This window comes from Ambystoma mexicanum, chromosome 7q (genome assembly GCF_040938575.1).
Source record: "Ambystoma mexicanum isolate Mex_15411 chromosome 7q, UKY_AmexF1_1, whole genome shotgun sequence".
Taxonomy (NCBI): Eukaryota; Metazoa; Chordata; class Amphibia; order Caudata; family Ambystomatidae; genus Ambystoma; species Ambystoma mexicanum.
The window spans coordinates 789,295,490-789,312,803 of NC_090941.1; the positions used below are offsets into that span (position 1 = coordinate 789,295,490).

Consider the following 17,314-nt stretch of genomic DNA (forward strand, 5'->3'; position numbering starts at 1 on the left):
TGAGGCCTATGACTTCAGGAGCCAAGCTGCTAAGTTAATGTGTGAGGGTGTGGATGGAGGGTTGTCACTTGATGCTGCGACATGTTTTAAGAGCTGGACAGTTTTATCGTTGGGCAAACTGACATTGTAAGCAGTTTGGAGAATGATGTCTGTCGTACCCACATTGAAGGAATCAGGATCATTAAGTGTTCCTGATGCATCTTGTGGAACACTCTGTTGAAAAGTGGGGTCAGGGGAAAAGCGTACGCAAATATCCCTGACCAACCGATCCACAGTCCGTTCCTCTTGGATCCTCTTAGAGAAAACTTGGAGGCGTAGTTGTGGTATTTTGCATTTTCTTTTGTGGCAAGTAGTTCTATGTCTGGGAGACCCCAATTTGCGAGCCATGCATGACATTTTAGAAGTTTTCCCTTAGCTACTACCCTGCCGGGTGCGCCTTTGGCAACAAGGGTGTTTTTAATAATGGCGTTAGCAGCACTTTTACCGTCATGTAGGATCTTTAGAATCTGTAAACGCAGAGGCTCTGGCTCCCGGCCAACTTGTTTCTCCACTTGGTCCCAAAGTGCCCTGTTAAAGCTGGACATAAGGGTAGTGTTGTTGGAAATCCGCATCCGGTATGCAGCAAAAGTTGCCACCTTTTTGCCTAGTGTGAAAAGTTTCGTACTCTCCTTGTCTGGCAGGGCTTCCGAGGTAGCTCGAGGGTAGCTGCCCTTTAACGTGTTAAGTGGTCTTAAGAGTATGGTTTTAAGTGTTTCTTGATGAAGAGGGTCTGGAGTAAAGGTTTGAATCACTTTTAAATGCGTGGGTTAACAGCTTTAGTTAGAGCAGGAGTAGTTAATGAAGGGAGATGTTTCTTAACAGACTGCAATAGGGACATGTACTGTCCCCACCTGCTTTCTTTCGTTTAATATATTGACTACAAAGTCAGTGTCTTATTCTGACTCCTGAGTATCAATCTTAAAGTTATCAGCAGCTCTTTTTACGAGATCATTATAAAGTATTTGGTCACTGATGGGCGAATTGGCAACAAACTCGTCTGTTATACCCGGGCACTGAGTAGGGTAATTATCTGGATCATCAAGGTCTGAGGCAGGCTGATCTGCTAAAAATAAGGCATCCTCATCCTCCCTAGGTCAGTTACAGACTCTTCATAGGGTTCAGTTTGCTGAACTCTGGTGACTTTGCTGGAGGTTCACCCTCAATCTGGGAAATGTCCCTCTTTCTAATGGGGTGTTTTTGTAGGAAATCTACAAAGGGAGACATTTTATCCATAGTGGTTTCAAATCTGTCTCTGGTCAAGGGGCCAGTAGTTGTATTCTGTAAAGGAAAGACCATTTCTTCCTGTTAGGACAAAGAGGCCCTTTCTTTGATTGTGTGTGATAAAGGGGTGATGAACTTAGTGTACCCTGAACCATGTGTAGTAGTATTCGCCAATATTGTCTGTTTAGGCGGTTGCTTTGGGAGCTGTTTTGGCAGCTGTGCCTGAACAGAGATGTGTGTTGGGATACTCAGCGCAGAACCATCTGTTTGGCATTTGTTTTTTAACTCACAGTGAGGGACAAGCTGACGGCACACTGGATTTAGAGGACGCTGAACTGCCTGTTGCACTAGGTTCTGCTGCTGGCTTTGCATTTTCGGCAGATTCGCTGAGGCGTGATCAGAAGGTGTAGAGTGTTAGGATGTATTTTTAAGTGTAGGTGGCTTATAGTGCGGCGCCTTTTCCTTGCGTTTGCTATGTGTTCTCTTATTGCCAGAGGAGCCCTCTATAGCAGAGTGTGACGCCTGCCTTCCAGAGCTGGGGACGAGCACTCAGGAGTCTTCCGCATGACTTACGACGCTCGGACTGTCTTGTTCTGCCTCAGATTCCTCCATGCCGATGGGTTACACCGACAATGCTTCAGCATGCATCGCATAGGTTGCCCAGCACTTCCAATATCGGTCTTTAAGTATTTTCGGTCAAAATAGTTTACAGGCTTTGTACCGTGTTTCCTGGTGGTCTCGGGGAAGACAATGGTTACACACATTGTACGTATCCTTCCAGGTAAACTTTACTTTGCAAGATGGACAACATTTAAATGGAGTTTTCTCCATTATATGCGCCGGAAGAAAGACAGTGTGACAAAATAGTGAAAGGAAAATGTGAAATGAGGCATTCCCTAAATAAGAATGTAAATGTGATTTCCATCAATTGCCCTACTGTGTAGGTGGCAGCCTGAAGAAGGGTCATCGAGCCTGTTCGTTGAAGCTTGGACAGCTGGGACCTTCGTCGAGCACTACTGTGCTTGCGGAGGAGATTGTTGAAATTAGTTGTCAAGATTAGGGGTAGTGAAAAATCTATGAAGCTGTAAGTAATAATAATTAGGTCCAGTGATCAATGACCACTATGGCGAGAAACTCAGCGAAATGTGACAAACGCTGATGGCAGAAAAAAACTATCGGAGGACCTTGATGCATGAAGGACCCTGGGTACAGTGCACGTCACACTAGGAATGGTACAAGTCATGCAATACTCTGCACCAACCACTAGATGTCGGCCTATGCAAAGCGTGTGATTCTAAGAAGATCCACAAGCCTCAGAAGAACAAGTTACTTACCAACTGGTAACGTTCTTTCGACTGGATGTTCCTCCAACGTATTCCTCATCTTAGATGTATTCGTCCACCTTTAGCTGCTTCGGAAATGTTTTCTTGGCAGAGGGCGCCGTGCTTCGATGTCGTCGCGTCGAAGTCCCTCGAAGGCCTCTGTCGGGTGACATCATTGGGTATACAAGTAGAATGCGTGGCACCCGTTGGCCTCAGTTCTGTTTTTCCCCTCTTGCTCTGCTGTATAGATAGTGTAGGTAGCCAGATGTCAGCCTTGCGAGAGCTGAAGTGGTAATAACACCAGAAAATCTACAGAGGGGTAGGAGGAACATCCAGTCAAAAAGAAAGTTACGAGTTGGTAAGTAACTTGTTCTTCGAATGGATTGTGTCCTCCAACATATTCCTCATCTTAGATAGACTCCCAAAGCAGTGTAAAGTTATTTGGAGGAGGGAGTAGATTTTTAATATTATATAACTGAATACAGCACTGCTTTACCAAAAGCAAGTTCTTTAGAGTGGGAAGCATCCAGATTATAGAATTTAGAAAATGTGACCAAGTCGCTGCTTCACAAATACATTTGATGGGAACACCTCTTTGAAGGGCTGTCGAAGAGGCTGTGCCTCTGGTTGAATGGGCCCTCAAGCCTTCTGGTGGATCCTTGCCCGCAAATCTGTAGCATTCTGAAATGCAAAGCACAATCCAACGTGACGGGGTTTGTTTTGACACCAATTGACCTAACTTCCTTCCGGTGTAGCCAATGAAAAGTTGTTTATCCACTCTAAGCTTGGAGAGCCCAGAAATGTAAAAGCTTGGAGCTCTTCTCAGGTCCAGCTGCTAGTATGGCGTCTGCATTGGCTTGCCACAAGTGGTGAATGGCGTTAAATACACCTTTTTCCCATAGGCCTCTAGGAACTTCTCCTCCTTGCTTAAAAGGGCAGAAGTGGAAGATGAAGTGGAAGTCTGAGATTTGGCGTACACTGATGCTGCCGCAATGACTGATGAGTGCAGCTGTGGGTGCACCGACAGGAGGAGAGTGTCGCCTTCTGCCTGCCTGTATTTTGCATCAAGCCGCTTGTTGGTTGGCTACGTGGAATGGGGTTTTGTCAAGTCCTCCTTTGCCAGGGCCTCCACATCCTTTTGTAGCGGTATACCTGACCTGGTTGACGAGTGGATGGTCAGTACCGCCACTAAGACCCCTGCCAATGGCTGCTCCTTTTGTGGTTGAGGAATTCCCAAGTACTCCGCCACTCAGGCTAACCTGTCGTGGAAAGCCCTTGCAGAGGAGGAGGTGTCTTGTGTCTCCTCATCGTCCACGTCGTCCGCTGTGTCATGCGGGTCCCCAGAGTCTGCTGGCGGTGTATTTGGGGGGGCTGCTGGAGGTGGGGTTTGGGCCATGCTGGTAGGCGGCGCCGGGGCGTCCGTGGGTTGAGACAATGCCACCACTGTACTTGGGGCTGGTGACAGCACCGGAACCGGTGGTTGTACTGATGGAGCTGGAACCGGCTTCTGAGGCAGCATAGGCAAGATCATGCCCTGGACGATTCCCTTGAGAATATTCCCCATCTGTGGAGATTTCATGAGTGTGAGGAACTGATCAGCCCGGTATTAAGAGTCACGTGGCCCCTCGGCTAAGGGACCGGGAGAGTCTGTGGACCCCTCGGCCGTGAGGCCCGTAAATATCTGCGCCTCTGTACCCTTGCCGGTAACAGAGCCTATACAGCCCCTACAGCTATGTCGCTTCCCTGGGAAGGAGTCGTCCTTGCTGGGTGCTTTTGAGAACAATATACTTACCTTCTTAATCTTTCTCCTTACGTACTCTTTTATGTGGTCAGGAGGAGATTGGTTGAAGAGCTCTCTCCGCCTAGCCAGCCGGTTCTTCAGAGACCGGGGTGTAAGAGCGTTGGACGCAACAAAACCTTCCCAGCCTTGGTCTTCGTCTAGGTACAGCGCGTGTGGCTTTGACGTAGGGAAAGAACTGTCACAGACCGGGCACCTGCTGAAACCCGTTGCGGCCCACATCTGCCGGTGGACGGACGAGGCATCGGAGGATGGTGTATAACAATCTAAAAAGTGAAATAGAAATAAAAATAAAATTCTAGGTACAGATGTCCCTGCGGAACACTTAAGACGCGTGGATTTACGAGCCACAGAAAGGCCTCAACCCTGCGTTGGTGAGGTAGGCCTGCTCCCGTTGCCACAAAAAAAGAGGACGGAGTTGTGGTGCTGGTGGGCCCCCACGACCAACTAAATTTAAAGGGAATAGACCGTTTTTTCTGGTGAAAAAGGTTCAGTTCCCACCCCTATCGAGGGACAACACATACAGTATGGAGGAAAGGGGACGGGACGTGGGAGTACAGTTAATTACTGGCTCAACATTTCGGTCTCTAAAGAGCAAAACACTGTAGCGCGACTGCCTCCTCAAGAGCTAAAACTGAAAGCAGGCGCTGTAATTATGCTATGACTCTGCCATGGAACAAGGTTGACAATTACACGTCTACAAAGAGACATTATAGAGGCCTGTGTAATCGATGGAAGATACTATTCTTATACTGCGCATACCTCTCATTCCATCTGATACAAATATGCCTTTCAAATTCAATTTAAAAGGAAGACAGTTTCCTATATGTTTAGCCTTTTGAATGGCCATTAATAAGTCACAGTGACCTACACTCCCTTCCTGGAAGCAATCAGGGGTAATTCTGATATTTAAAAAGGGGAACAGAAGTGACCCTATGAATTACTGACCAATTTTAACCTTTAAGATATGCTATATCGGTGTATGTTACGCTGGGAACAGGTAGTATATTGTGTGAAACCTCACTGTATTCTTCCACCCCCCGGGATCTTCCATTCAGGTGGCCAGGGAATGGCCATCGCTTTTGGATCCCGACCCTGGGGGTGAACAAGCGAGGAAGGATCACCTGAGTGGAGGGTCAGAGGGGATTGGGATGAGAATACCCAAGGACTAGACATGGTATTCCCCCTTTCCCAGCTATACACCAGCCCACCTTCCCTCAGCCTTAATGGTGTATTTCCAAGAACACCTCCTCCCCCCCTCCCATTTCCAATAAATACTGGGAGGAAGAAGAGGCGATTAGGTGCAATAAGGATTACCCATAGCAACAACATAGGGATACACAGTGAGGCCTACCATGTATCACCAGTAGACTGGCCCGCTGATAGAGTCCGGCATGGTCAGGCAATCAACCCAATCCATTTACACTTGACAATTACTTCAGGTATAAAAGGTGTGATTCTGCCACAATCAAGCTGGGATTGCTGGTTGGAACGTGAAGGCAGAAACACGAGAAGCCTGGACGGACCGGAAGAGAATGGGGCGCTGAGATAGTGCCCGGTTGTACCAGAGCAGTCGCAGTGAGGCGAAGGAGCCTGGTCTATGCAAAGGTGGAGGAAACAAGGCGCTGCTTATTGGCCGTGTCCAGGCCAGTGCTCGCTCACTTGGGATATGTGTCGGTCCCAGGGCTGTCTGAGGGGCAGGTGGAGAGACCCTGACTTCACACCCAGTATCCCAGGGAGCTGCCCACGGGTGCCGCTCTGTCTGGTTGAGTCTCGCTATGCGAATGAGAGGAACCGGGCCGCATGTGGATGGCTGGACCCTGGGCGGCGGCTTGAAAGCAGAAAGAAAAGTGGTAAGTAGAAAGGAAAAGAAAGCGAGGAAAAAGCAGAGTGCGCAAGGGGCTCGAAGCGAAAAACAGTAAAGTGAGGGTTCACGCAACCCGAAGCAAGAAAGGGGGTGCGATCAAACCTACAGATTGAAAATAAGTGAAGGAATGAAAACGAGTGAATAGAAAGCAAAGTGAGTGTATGAGCGATCCGAAACAGGAAATAAGGGTGCAAGAGACCCCACAGATTGAGAAAGTGAATTACAAAGTGAGAGAAAGTGAAGAAAAGGGTGCGACTGACCCAAAAGGAGGAAAAAGGGCTACGAAAGAACCGCAGGTTGATGAGGGAAAGTGCAAGAGGCACGAGACAAAGAAAGGAAAGTGCAAGGGTGCACAACCAAATAAATGAACGTGCCAGGGGCACAATAAAGTCAAGAAGGTTGTGCAAGAGGCATAGCAAAGAAGAGAGAAGGGTGCAGGTGTGCACCATTGAAAGAAAGGTGAAAGAAAAACAAAGCCAGAGTGGAAAAGAGCACAAGAGGGAAAGGTGCCCAAAAGAAAGAACCAGAGTACAAATAAAGGGGTGAGGAGTTAGAGTGGTCACGTAGGGGAGGAGCCAAAGCCCAGCATTGTCGAAAGTCTTTGACACTATTCCAGGGAAATAACTGTGTTAAGACGGTGCATCCTTACAAGGTGAACTTTTGTATAAAGAAGAGGGGCCTAAACCTTGGGGAAGGGAACCCAGAGAGGCCCAGAGACATTGTGAACCCTATGGCAAGAGTCATATGTGGAAGGTTCCAAAGGCAACCCTTTTGAGTAAGACTACCAGAAACCAGTTGTGATTTACATTTCCTTTTTAACCACCATTTTCTCTTTAAGAAGATCCCTGAACACATGTTGCCTAAGAGTGAGGGCAAGCATAGGTTTAGACACAGACGGACTTTGGTTTTGGATTTATGGACATAGACGGCCCTTAGAATCATCAGTTGAGGGAACCACCCCTTTAGAGCTAGGACCAGTTAGGCATTCCACCAACCCAACAAAGCTTATAACTAAAGGTTTTCAAACTGTTACCTTTGAGTCAGTGTCTCTCTTGATACCATGCCTGTCTACCATACCTGTCTAACACACATATACATATACACCCCCCCGACATTTTGCCACGCAAGACGACGTCCTCAGATTGTTTTTTTTTCTGAATTATAATTAGAATAGTTTTTTTTCTAACGCTCTTAATGCCAAAGAGGTTTCTAAACGCTGAGCTGGGATTCAAACCTGTGTTGCTCCATGTCATCTGTGTTGTGCAGATCCCATGAGAGGAGCATGGGGGCGGGGGGGAGGTACACATGTGACTCTAAACAAATGCAAGTCACAGAAAGACTATTGCTGGGTAAGTAAAACCTACTGAGACTTGCGCCTCTGTTTAAATGCACATGATTTGCATAAACTAGTGAGCAGTACCTGAAGAAGGTGGAGGGTGTGGTTAAGAAAAAGTGGTAAATAAGAGTTTTAAAAATAGTTTTGCCCACTTGAGAATCTGCTCAATTTTGTGTATATACACAGTAATGTTCTGTAAATTAATTAACTGCACTCTGCAAGTGGCATCCAGAGGAACATTTGCAATGTAAACTTATGTGGTCATTGTACCGCTTGAGGAGTATGCCGTTTGACAGAAGGGGAACGGTTTGCGCACTAGTTCGTAACATTCTTCACGGTGCACGATCCATCATGCAACAGTGGTTTTGGTTACAGGGTCCCCCTTTTGACCTGCACCAAAAGAAACAAAGAATTGGCTACTCTTATGCAGGGACTTTATTTTGTCCATGTAGAACATCACTGGTCACGGGATGTCTAATGTGTGTAATTCTTTTTACGGCCACATTTGAGGAGAAGAGACAAAGGATGGCAGCTTTATAGAATGATTGACTCAGAATTTATAGATAAAAACATCATTGAAAAGCACAGCTGTGTTCTGAAAACAACCTTGTTCTTGTGAATGGCCACAAAGGATGTGTCTACGTGGAGTGCCTGAATCTAGCTTACTCTACGAATTGACTAGATAGCCACAAGAAAAGAAAAAAAAACTTTACATGTTAGTAAGTTAAAAGTAGTTAGGTGCATGGACCCATTACCATGAGCAAAACTGTATCTAAATTCCGGCCTGATGCTGGATCTGCAACTGGTGGATAAATGTGTTTAACTGCCTCCATAAAAGCCTTAACCACTGGAACTTCCCACCACGATACCTTGTATTGTGATGTAGAATATGCTGTAAGAGCATCAAGGTGGACTTTGAGTGAGTTGAACACCAAACCAAAGTCAAGTAAGTAAAGCAAATAGGTGACATGATCTGCCGGTGAACAATCAATGGGGTGGATATGTTTAGTTTGGGACTAAATGACAATTCACTTTCACTTAAAATAACTGCTCTGGTATTCGGGTTCCTTGCCTCACAACGTTTATCTTTACAACACAAGAGTTATGCTGTCGAGTTCCTGGTTTATGGATCTGCGTGTGTTATTTGGTGATAATTATGGGTTAACACATTCTGCCTTGGGTCAACTTTGATTGATGAATTTATCGCCAAATGAGTAATTGATATTGACTTAGAGTGCTCAAACCGGAAGGCATGCAAGCGCTAATGCATGGTAGTGAGATTTGGGAAAGACAAGTCCCAACCTCTACTCAAAGATCAGAAAAGATCTTATGCCACTCCTCGACAAACAGGAACATTGTCCTCCCTACCCAGGTAGCATGCCTGAAGACCTTATTTCATAGAGGCTTTGCCCCCTGGGCCTTATAAGGACCACTGCAGAGGCAATACCAGCTATCTGTGCTCTACAGAGGCCAGGGTACTGGCGGTCCCAAATAGACTGAGCCGACAGCATGGCAGGTGTGGGTCTCGTACCGTTGCCGGGCATAGTCGATGCACAGCTGCACCCCCTTGTGGCAAAAAGGTTTCTGGAGACAGCTGGCGCTGGAGACAAAATATCAAAGATTAGTGGAATTAATTAATTGCAGGATTAGAGGGTATAGACTATATTCAACACGGAACACTGTAGGTTGAACATTTTTCCAAAGAACAGCTGCCGCATGATGAATATCAAAGGTGATGAATCTGTGGGAGGTTGCAATCCATTAAAACAATATAATACATAAAGTACTGAGCAGCAAATGTGGTTGCTGAAGTTGGAATGGTTTACAGAAGATCACGTCATGTTCCTCAACTAGAAACTACTCAGTACATGCCAATGTTTGTTATCGCTACAATTACTCAATTTGCCATTTCTAATTTTCTCTAGGAATTATATTACAAGCATGCAATACATTTAAGAATATATGGTATTTGAAGGTGTGGGGGTTGTAACAATCATTGGCTTACCTTGGATGGATTTCTTCAATGATGCGAGAAGGGCATCAAACAACTTCTGAATAAGATCGTCAATCACAGTCTTAACAGGGTTACAATTAACTGTGATGCAATCCACCTTAATAGTGCTGAAATACATAAGTGAGTGGATTAAAAGCCAAGTTGGCAAGATATACATATATTGGTGGCCATATTACCACGTGCAAATAGTTTCCATATTAACTTAAGCCCATATTCTTATCTTGCTAACTGGTCAGATTGAGCCCCCCGCCATCCCGCAATCAGGCACATACTGCTCACCATTTTAAATACCTCTTCTGAACGTTGAATGTATATTCTCCCAATACTACAACCCAAACATTATTTGTGGTGTTCAATGTTAGGCAGAATTATATGCAGTACCCTTTGGGAACACCAAACACAATTAAGACTACAAGTGACAGTACAATGTCACCTTTGGAACAAGCCTGTACTACACAGTTAATGTGGTAGCAGTAGCAGAGCAGCCAGACTTATCTCAAGAGTAAGTGAGCAGTATCAAATAGTTACACAAAGGACAGCAATTACTATGATTCAGGGAAACACTGACTCAAGGTTTTCAAATAAAAGAATATATATTTATTTCACTCTTCAGTTGTATAACAGTTCACTCTTCTAAGCAGTTTTAAAAAAATCACACTCTTAATACACCACACAACTTCCCATAAATTCCAGACAAGTTAAGCTCACAAAATTAAGTGGGAGCAAAATGGCACTCGAGCAATTTAAAAGGGGGGGAAAGACAAAAGTTAACAGAAAAGAATCCACACCAACAAGTACGTACTCAGGGCAAGCGAACAAGAGAGACTAGAATGATAAAATCAGATAGAAAAGGCTTAGGGCCAAAGTCAATGGTTCAAAAGTCTTTTGCTCAAGATAATACAGTTCAGGGTAGTTTGCTGTAAAGTTCGTGGCACGGTTTCCGGACGAGGTTGGTTGGTAGAAAAGTTAGTTCAAAGAGAAGAGAAGGACAAGCCCTCGGAATGGAGAAATATTTCAAACACTTTCACTGCGGCTAACCAAAATGCACAACCGGATTTGCACAGTACCTTAAAACGGAGAGGGGGCTGTAGCTGAGGCAGACGTTCCTGGTAGTTCCTGCAGGCTCATGGTTCCTGAAGCGACTGTCGGACTGATCAGAAGTAGGAAGACTGGAGGGTCCTGCACTACCTAGGGAAGAAACCAGCAGCAGCGCCAAACAACAAATAAAATGTGCGCTCTTTAAAACCCAAGCAGGGTCCGACCTTCATGGCTATCCGGCCCACTGTAGCTCTGTACAGCGAATTCGACCACAGGAGGGGTCCTGGTTTGCAGTTTAGGTGAACTGGTTGATCCCACCAGCTCAAGGGAAGACGTTTCCTGGAGGATCTTCTCTGTCGTCGGATTCTGGAGATTCAGAACTGCAGCAGGGCTTCACCGGGTGTCTCAGTCGTTGTAGGGGTCCTCTTCTTTCAGTTCCTCATTGGTTCTTTCGTTCCAGTGGTACTCTGCTCTTCCAGTCCCAGAGACCACCTTCTTATGCAGTTTTCCCCCATTCATACTGCCTGGCTGTCAATCACACAGCAGGGTGGCTGGCCTGGCAAGGCCAGTCCCCTTAGCCAATCAGACAAGAGTGCGACTTGGGTTACCAAGGGAACCCATGGCAGGGGTCCTAAAACCCCTCCCTCACATCCTGCCGACCTAGACTCTCCGGCACCTAAAGGAGGGATTCTGTGTGGAAGCCTGCGAAAAAGCGATGAACAAAGGGACCAAACCTGGTTTGGCGCGCAGAGTAAAACACGAGAAAGATTTTAACAAAAAGAAATGGCGAATAAACCCAGTCAGAGCCAAAATAAAATGTATTTGGTCAAGCGGGTTTATGTTTGAGGCTAATATAATAGCCTAAAACATGACCACGTTTATATAAGATAATCGCGGTAGAAACTTTAGGGTAGATACCACTGCCACCAGCCAAGTCTTAACGTAAAGGGAGTGAAACAATGCCCCAAGAGGCACAGACAAAAAGGGATAAGAATTAACCCTTTCCAATACTTCATGGAAGATGGGGTGTACTGGGTCTGTGGTTTAAAGTGACTAAGGTAAAGTTAATGACAACTTTACCCTTTTCTGGGGGACTGTAGTCAGCCCCAGAAAATTGAGTTGGTGGGAAGTCTAAAAGACAACCCTGTGTCACTGCACTGAAGGTGCTGTGTAACACATATGAAAAATGTAGTGCCCTGAAGTAGGTGAGGCTCCAGTGCCCAAGATCACACATAGTAGAAACACACATAGCAAAACACATGTAAGAGTGGGAGAAAAGGCTCACACTCTTACCAGGTGAAAAAAATGAATCCTAGAAACCCAGCAAAGCTGCTGAGGGACTCAGTAGGTAACGTAAATCAACCATTTATGAGAATTCTCCCTAACACTCAAATTCAGAAGAGTCAGACAGTAACCACATTAAATACATCATAGGATCTTAATTAGTAATCAAACACATGTTAGTGGTGGCTGAATTATGGGTTAAATCCTAGTGTCTTCAATTTAAACCTCATGGTGCACTGCATATCTTACTTTATCGTTGGCACTAAGGTATTCAGATTCATGGTCCACAGCAACTCCACCAAAGTCCATGGCTCTGCCAATGCATCCACCTCCGATGCACAGGTACCTCCTCCTCTGCTGCAGATACCTCCTCAGAAACAACAAATGCAGCTTCATCAATCGCCATTGGCAAAGCCTCTCATACAAACAATGATCTCGGATCCCATGTTGGGGAAGCTTACAGATGCTCCCAATCTTGGAGATTTGGCTAGCTCAAGATCACTATAGCACAGATAAAGAGGAGTATTTGCAATTATCAGCAAGGTCAGTTCATGAACATACGTATAACATTACAGAATTCCTGGTAACTTCTCCTCCCACTGAGAATCACACAGGTTAGTATTGTGAGGGGTCAGAAATAAAAGGCGGACACAAAGTTGTTATGTTTTTGGTTAAAGACATTTATTAAATAAAAATGGGTTGGGAAAACACCTCTCTGTCCTTGCTCTAAAGAGGATCTTCCCTACCTAGAAACCAAAAAACTAAGGATCTGTCTCTGTCAGTAACTGGAAAGCCATCTCTGTGTCCAAAAAGTCCAATCCTGATCCTCACACTACAAACAAGACTACAAATGGTGCAAGGAAATGACTTAATCTTGATGTTAGCAAGTGTTCAAAACCAAAAGTATCAAAATGATTCCAATTAAAATGTTCTCCAAACTATAGATCCTTGGATCCAGCGGATGGTCCCCTTCCCCTGGATTCTTGAACAGGATGACACACATTTCTCTTTAGTTAGCAGTTTCTTTGTGTCTTTACTGGACTCAGAGTACTTGTTTGAAACAATACATTCTGTAACAATCTTTCTGTAGTAATTCTTTATAACTTTTCAGATCACCTGGTGTACTCCCTGCCAGGTATCTTCATACAAATTCAGCTGCCTGGTACACTCGCCTGCCAGGACTTATGTGTTTCACAGTTCTTTGCGAACTGAAAGGCGCTAGGTATATCAGTCTATGGTAACCTTTGCTAAGCTCAAACTTCTTCCCCCACATTGGCATCTCATGCATCTGTATTTAATTGGGGTTGGCTTTATACTTTGCCTTGTCTGCATTCAAACATTCTTCTTATTGGCTGTTGAATTCATACTTTGCCTTCATTGCATTCAAACAAACTTGTGGTATTTCCTGAATCAGAAATCTTGTACCATTCAAACACTTGATGGCATGCTTGTCGCAACACCCCAGGGCCCCCTGCTGCTTTACCGACACTCACTGGTTTCTTCAAGCATCTCTGACTCTGCTCACACCTTTGCAGTGTGGTTCCTTCACCCGCTTTCCACTTTGGAGTGTGCAGACGTTCTTCCAGCGTCTTGCACAGCTCTGCGGTCACATGCCAGCTTTCCTTTTCTGCCCAGACAGGAGAGCATTATTTCTTTGAGCGGCCGTACATCCAAGAGCTCCTGCATGGCTCCTAGCATCTCCACGGCCCTTCTTGCTCGCAAGCAGGGTTCCTCCGCCTGCCCCATCTTTCTAGCATCATGCGTTTATGAGCATCAGGATGGGGTTTAACGTCCTCTCCTGCACTGCTCGCTCCCATAGAGGTGGTTGCCATCTGTAAATGTCCCACATACTAAAGGATTGAAAAAACAACTAGTCTGCATGTGGTACTTTTATCACGCATCACTTTGCACAAACTCCCTCATCCCAGTGGTTATGGGAGTTGGAATCCATGAATGTCGTTGGACTTTTAACTCTTAAATGGTTTTTCCCAGAGGTTTCACTTAGACAAATTAGAAACAAAAGGTGTTGTGTGAGTTGTGGGTGTTTGACTCAGAAGTAGGGGCCTGATCAGAATAGTGTAAAGAAAAGGTTTCTTGACTTCCTTTACAAGGGGGAACAGTTAGTTGACAAGAGGCCATTTGGGTCTTAGGTGTCAAAGGGTCTTCCTCATGGGAAAAGGGTGGGGGGTGTATACTGTGCCTCATCCAACGAAGTCAAGGCATCTTCCTGGTAGTCATCTCCTCCCATATGATCCTCCCTCATATAGCCTCCCCCAGGGTCAGGATCAGGTAGCGGCTGCAATCCCCTGGCTAGGAGGAGGTTCCCACCAGGGAATCCATGATGACTGGATTCATCACAGTATGCAGATCCAGAAATGAGGACAGATATTGACAACTGCCCTCGGTTTTACCTCCACTTTTTCTAGATCAACAACCACTTTCCCTTGTGTTAGTGGCAGATCCCTAATATGGTAAGCCTTCCTCATGGACAACCTGGTCCACTTCATCATTGCTATTGTCCAAAGACGCCAGTTTTAGAAGCTTATGGCCAAAATATTAACACAATTTAAGCATTACATTTGAGGCAAGCAAATGCAGACACCTTATTGGCGACAGCCAACCAGCGCCTCTGAGGGGAAATAGCAATTTCTTTGCCTGACATTCCTCAAGAAAGACTGTCAGAATTCAAAATCAGGTCTAGCAGAGGCCTAACAAGTTGACCAAGACCTTCTGGAATGCACAATACATCATATAGGATGCAACTATCTGTGGGATGTGCATAGTGGCTACTATGAGATACTGTGCCTGGATGCGTTCCACTCGATTCACCCAAGATGTTCAAGATCGCATATTAGATATCCCATTCAATGCCTCAGATCTTTTTCATTCATCCACTGATGAAGAATTAAACCAAAAGAAGACTAGTTCTTTGCACGCAAAATCTTTAGCGTGGCATGATTGTGGTCCTGCTGCTGTTTCTGATGGGGAAGAATCTGAGGAAGAAAGGTCTAGTGATTCTAAATCTGCGTCACGCCTGGCTGCCATTTTGTGTGGGCTGGTGTGGTGTGTCTCCACTACACACATGTTCACCGACACCTGCGCTGGTGGAAGAGATCTCAGCGAGCGAGCAACAAGTCCTTGCTCGAGAGGTTTCAAGTACTCAGATGGAGTCTCTGGTAGTCATCAGAGCAAATCTGCTCCTTCAAACGAGTGCCGCTCAAGAAAGCCTCTATGGCCTCAGATCTGGATTGCCTAGGGGAGCTTTTAAGCTCTTTGGCCAAGCAATGGTAGAGGTATCCTTCTGGTCCTCAAGCCTTTGCCGAAGAGTCAGATGAACTACCTGGAAAAGAGTCAAACTGCTGAGGCGCCTTAGAACATAATGGTCAGATTCCATTAGGTTTATTATGCAGCACAGACTACCTTACAAGGAGGGGCTTCTAGGGTACTTGTGCCCCCGTTTCTTTTTCTTTTAGTAACATTTTTGTTACTTTTATAATGGGTTCAAGATGGGCTGGTGGCAACAGACCTATTTCAACTGTGTTTTCCTTTTTACTGCATACAACACAGACTGCCATTTAGAGTATACTTAAAATGACTGTGCTATGCATTTTTCACCCTGTCCTTTGGCCTTTTTTGTTAGGTGAGGGAAAATGAGCGACTATTTTAGGGTACTCACAGAGTTAAAAGAACCCCATAAAATGAAATTCTATAATAAAAACATAGGATGTCATGGAATCTTGAGAGATTCGTCTCGCAGAAAAACAAGGAACTGTTTGAGAGGTGGCACACATGCCAGAGAAAACAGTCTCTCCTCTGAAGGACCCACTGATCATTCCCTTGTATTTAAGACAGCTCTTCAAGACATAGATCACATATTTTTACACTGAATTGAAAAAGGTGGACCTGCAGACCTAAAGACCTAAAATGGCAAGAAGTTGAATCGTGGTGTTGAAATATTGTTGCTTTTTTGCATAGGGATTACTTTTGAATTGCCAATCGTTGATTTAAGGGTAAAGAACGATCACAAAGTTCCTGAGCTGTGCCAAAACTAACGCAATGCACTAGGAAAATACTCTTTTAGCGGATTTCAGGCAGAAAATGGAGGACTTTGCACTGATAGTAGCATCTATGCATTACTAATCCCAGGGAATTCAGATGCTTGATAGCAATGGAAATGTGGTAGTATTGTGAGGGCTCAGAAATGCGAGGCGGACAACTGGATATAGATTTTTCACAAGTAGCCATTGTATTAACTTATATGGGGTAATAAATGCCTCACTTTCCCAAATCTAATGAGAATTTTCCTACCTATGAAACTAAAGCTGAAGGAAAACACTCTAGAAAGGGATCTGTCCCTCACACTAGTACATACAACATAAATCACATAGGTATCACACGGCCAGTTCAAATTCAACAAAATAACAGTTCTATTCAAAACAAACTCTATACGCAGATATTCTTGTAACCTGGGTCGATTCCCCTTCCCCAGGATTAAGGCAGGACTTAACCAATTCAAAGTTACAATTAGTAAAGTTTGTTTAAATTTTCCAGTTCTGATTCAAGGGAAAAGTTCCTTTCATTAGTCAAATCTTGTTTCAAACACACAGTTCCTTTCCTCCTTGAGGATTTCACTTGGCAATGTGATTAAAAAAGGTTCATCACTCTTCAGAATAATGTTTTACACAAGTTCTTGTTGGTCAAACCAAAAGTCTTTGTCTTCACTTTTTCCGTGAATATTACAATATATCTTCTCCTCCCTGAAAAGAAAACTACTTCACGTTTATTCTGTATAAACAAGGTTTTCGTCAGGATGGTTTTAACACAGTTCATTAAACATATCAGTGGCCTTGCCACTTTCTTTCCATCACAACCTTTCACCACAATGCAAAACTTCAATATCTTCTTCCTTGTCTACTAAACTATCAGGATTACCACTAATATTCCCTTTCATGGGGTGCTCACCTGCTAGCATAAAACTCCTAACTCTACTACCAGTACCTTGTGGTGAGGCTTACTTCAAACATCAGCAAAGCGTTTAACTTTCAACAAAATTGAGATTCACAATTTCTTCCATAAGAATACAACACCTATGGAAGCTGTTTTTTCCACTTACTGGTTTGCCACGGGCAATGTAAGGTTACGTCCCCCCTGCCCCCTTCAAACTTTCCCCTAGCTGGGCTTCTCTGTTCTCTCCTGCCACTTCTGAGTTTCTACTATAACACCAGGTAATTGCTGGTAATGTCTCTTATTCAAGTTTCTCTCTTCGAGAAGGCTGTTTCTCTGGTTATTCACAATGGTTTTGCTTGGGCAATATTGGTTGTGATCTGGTGCATATATTGCCATATCTTGACTTTGGCAATGGTGTTTCTAGTCTTGATTCAATATTGCCCGCTCT

General features: G+C 44.7%; 1 protein-coding gene across 3 annotated transcripts in view; it reads right to left on the reverse strand.

The window, feature by feature from the left end:
• Positions 1-17,314, reverse strand: part of DYNC2H1 (dynein cytoplasmic 2 heavy chain 1) — a 3,314,293-nt gene that overhangs the window by 2,520,374 nt on the left and 776,605 nt on the right. For all 3 annotated transcript variants that reach the window (XM_069639013.1, XM_069639012.1, XM_069639011.1), the window contains exon 19: positions 9,589-9,704. In XM_069639013.1, coding sequence (XP_069495114.1) covers positions 9,589-9,704 — 116 coding nt within the window. The remainder of the gene's footprint in view (positions 1-9,588; positions 9,705-17,314) is intronic.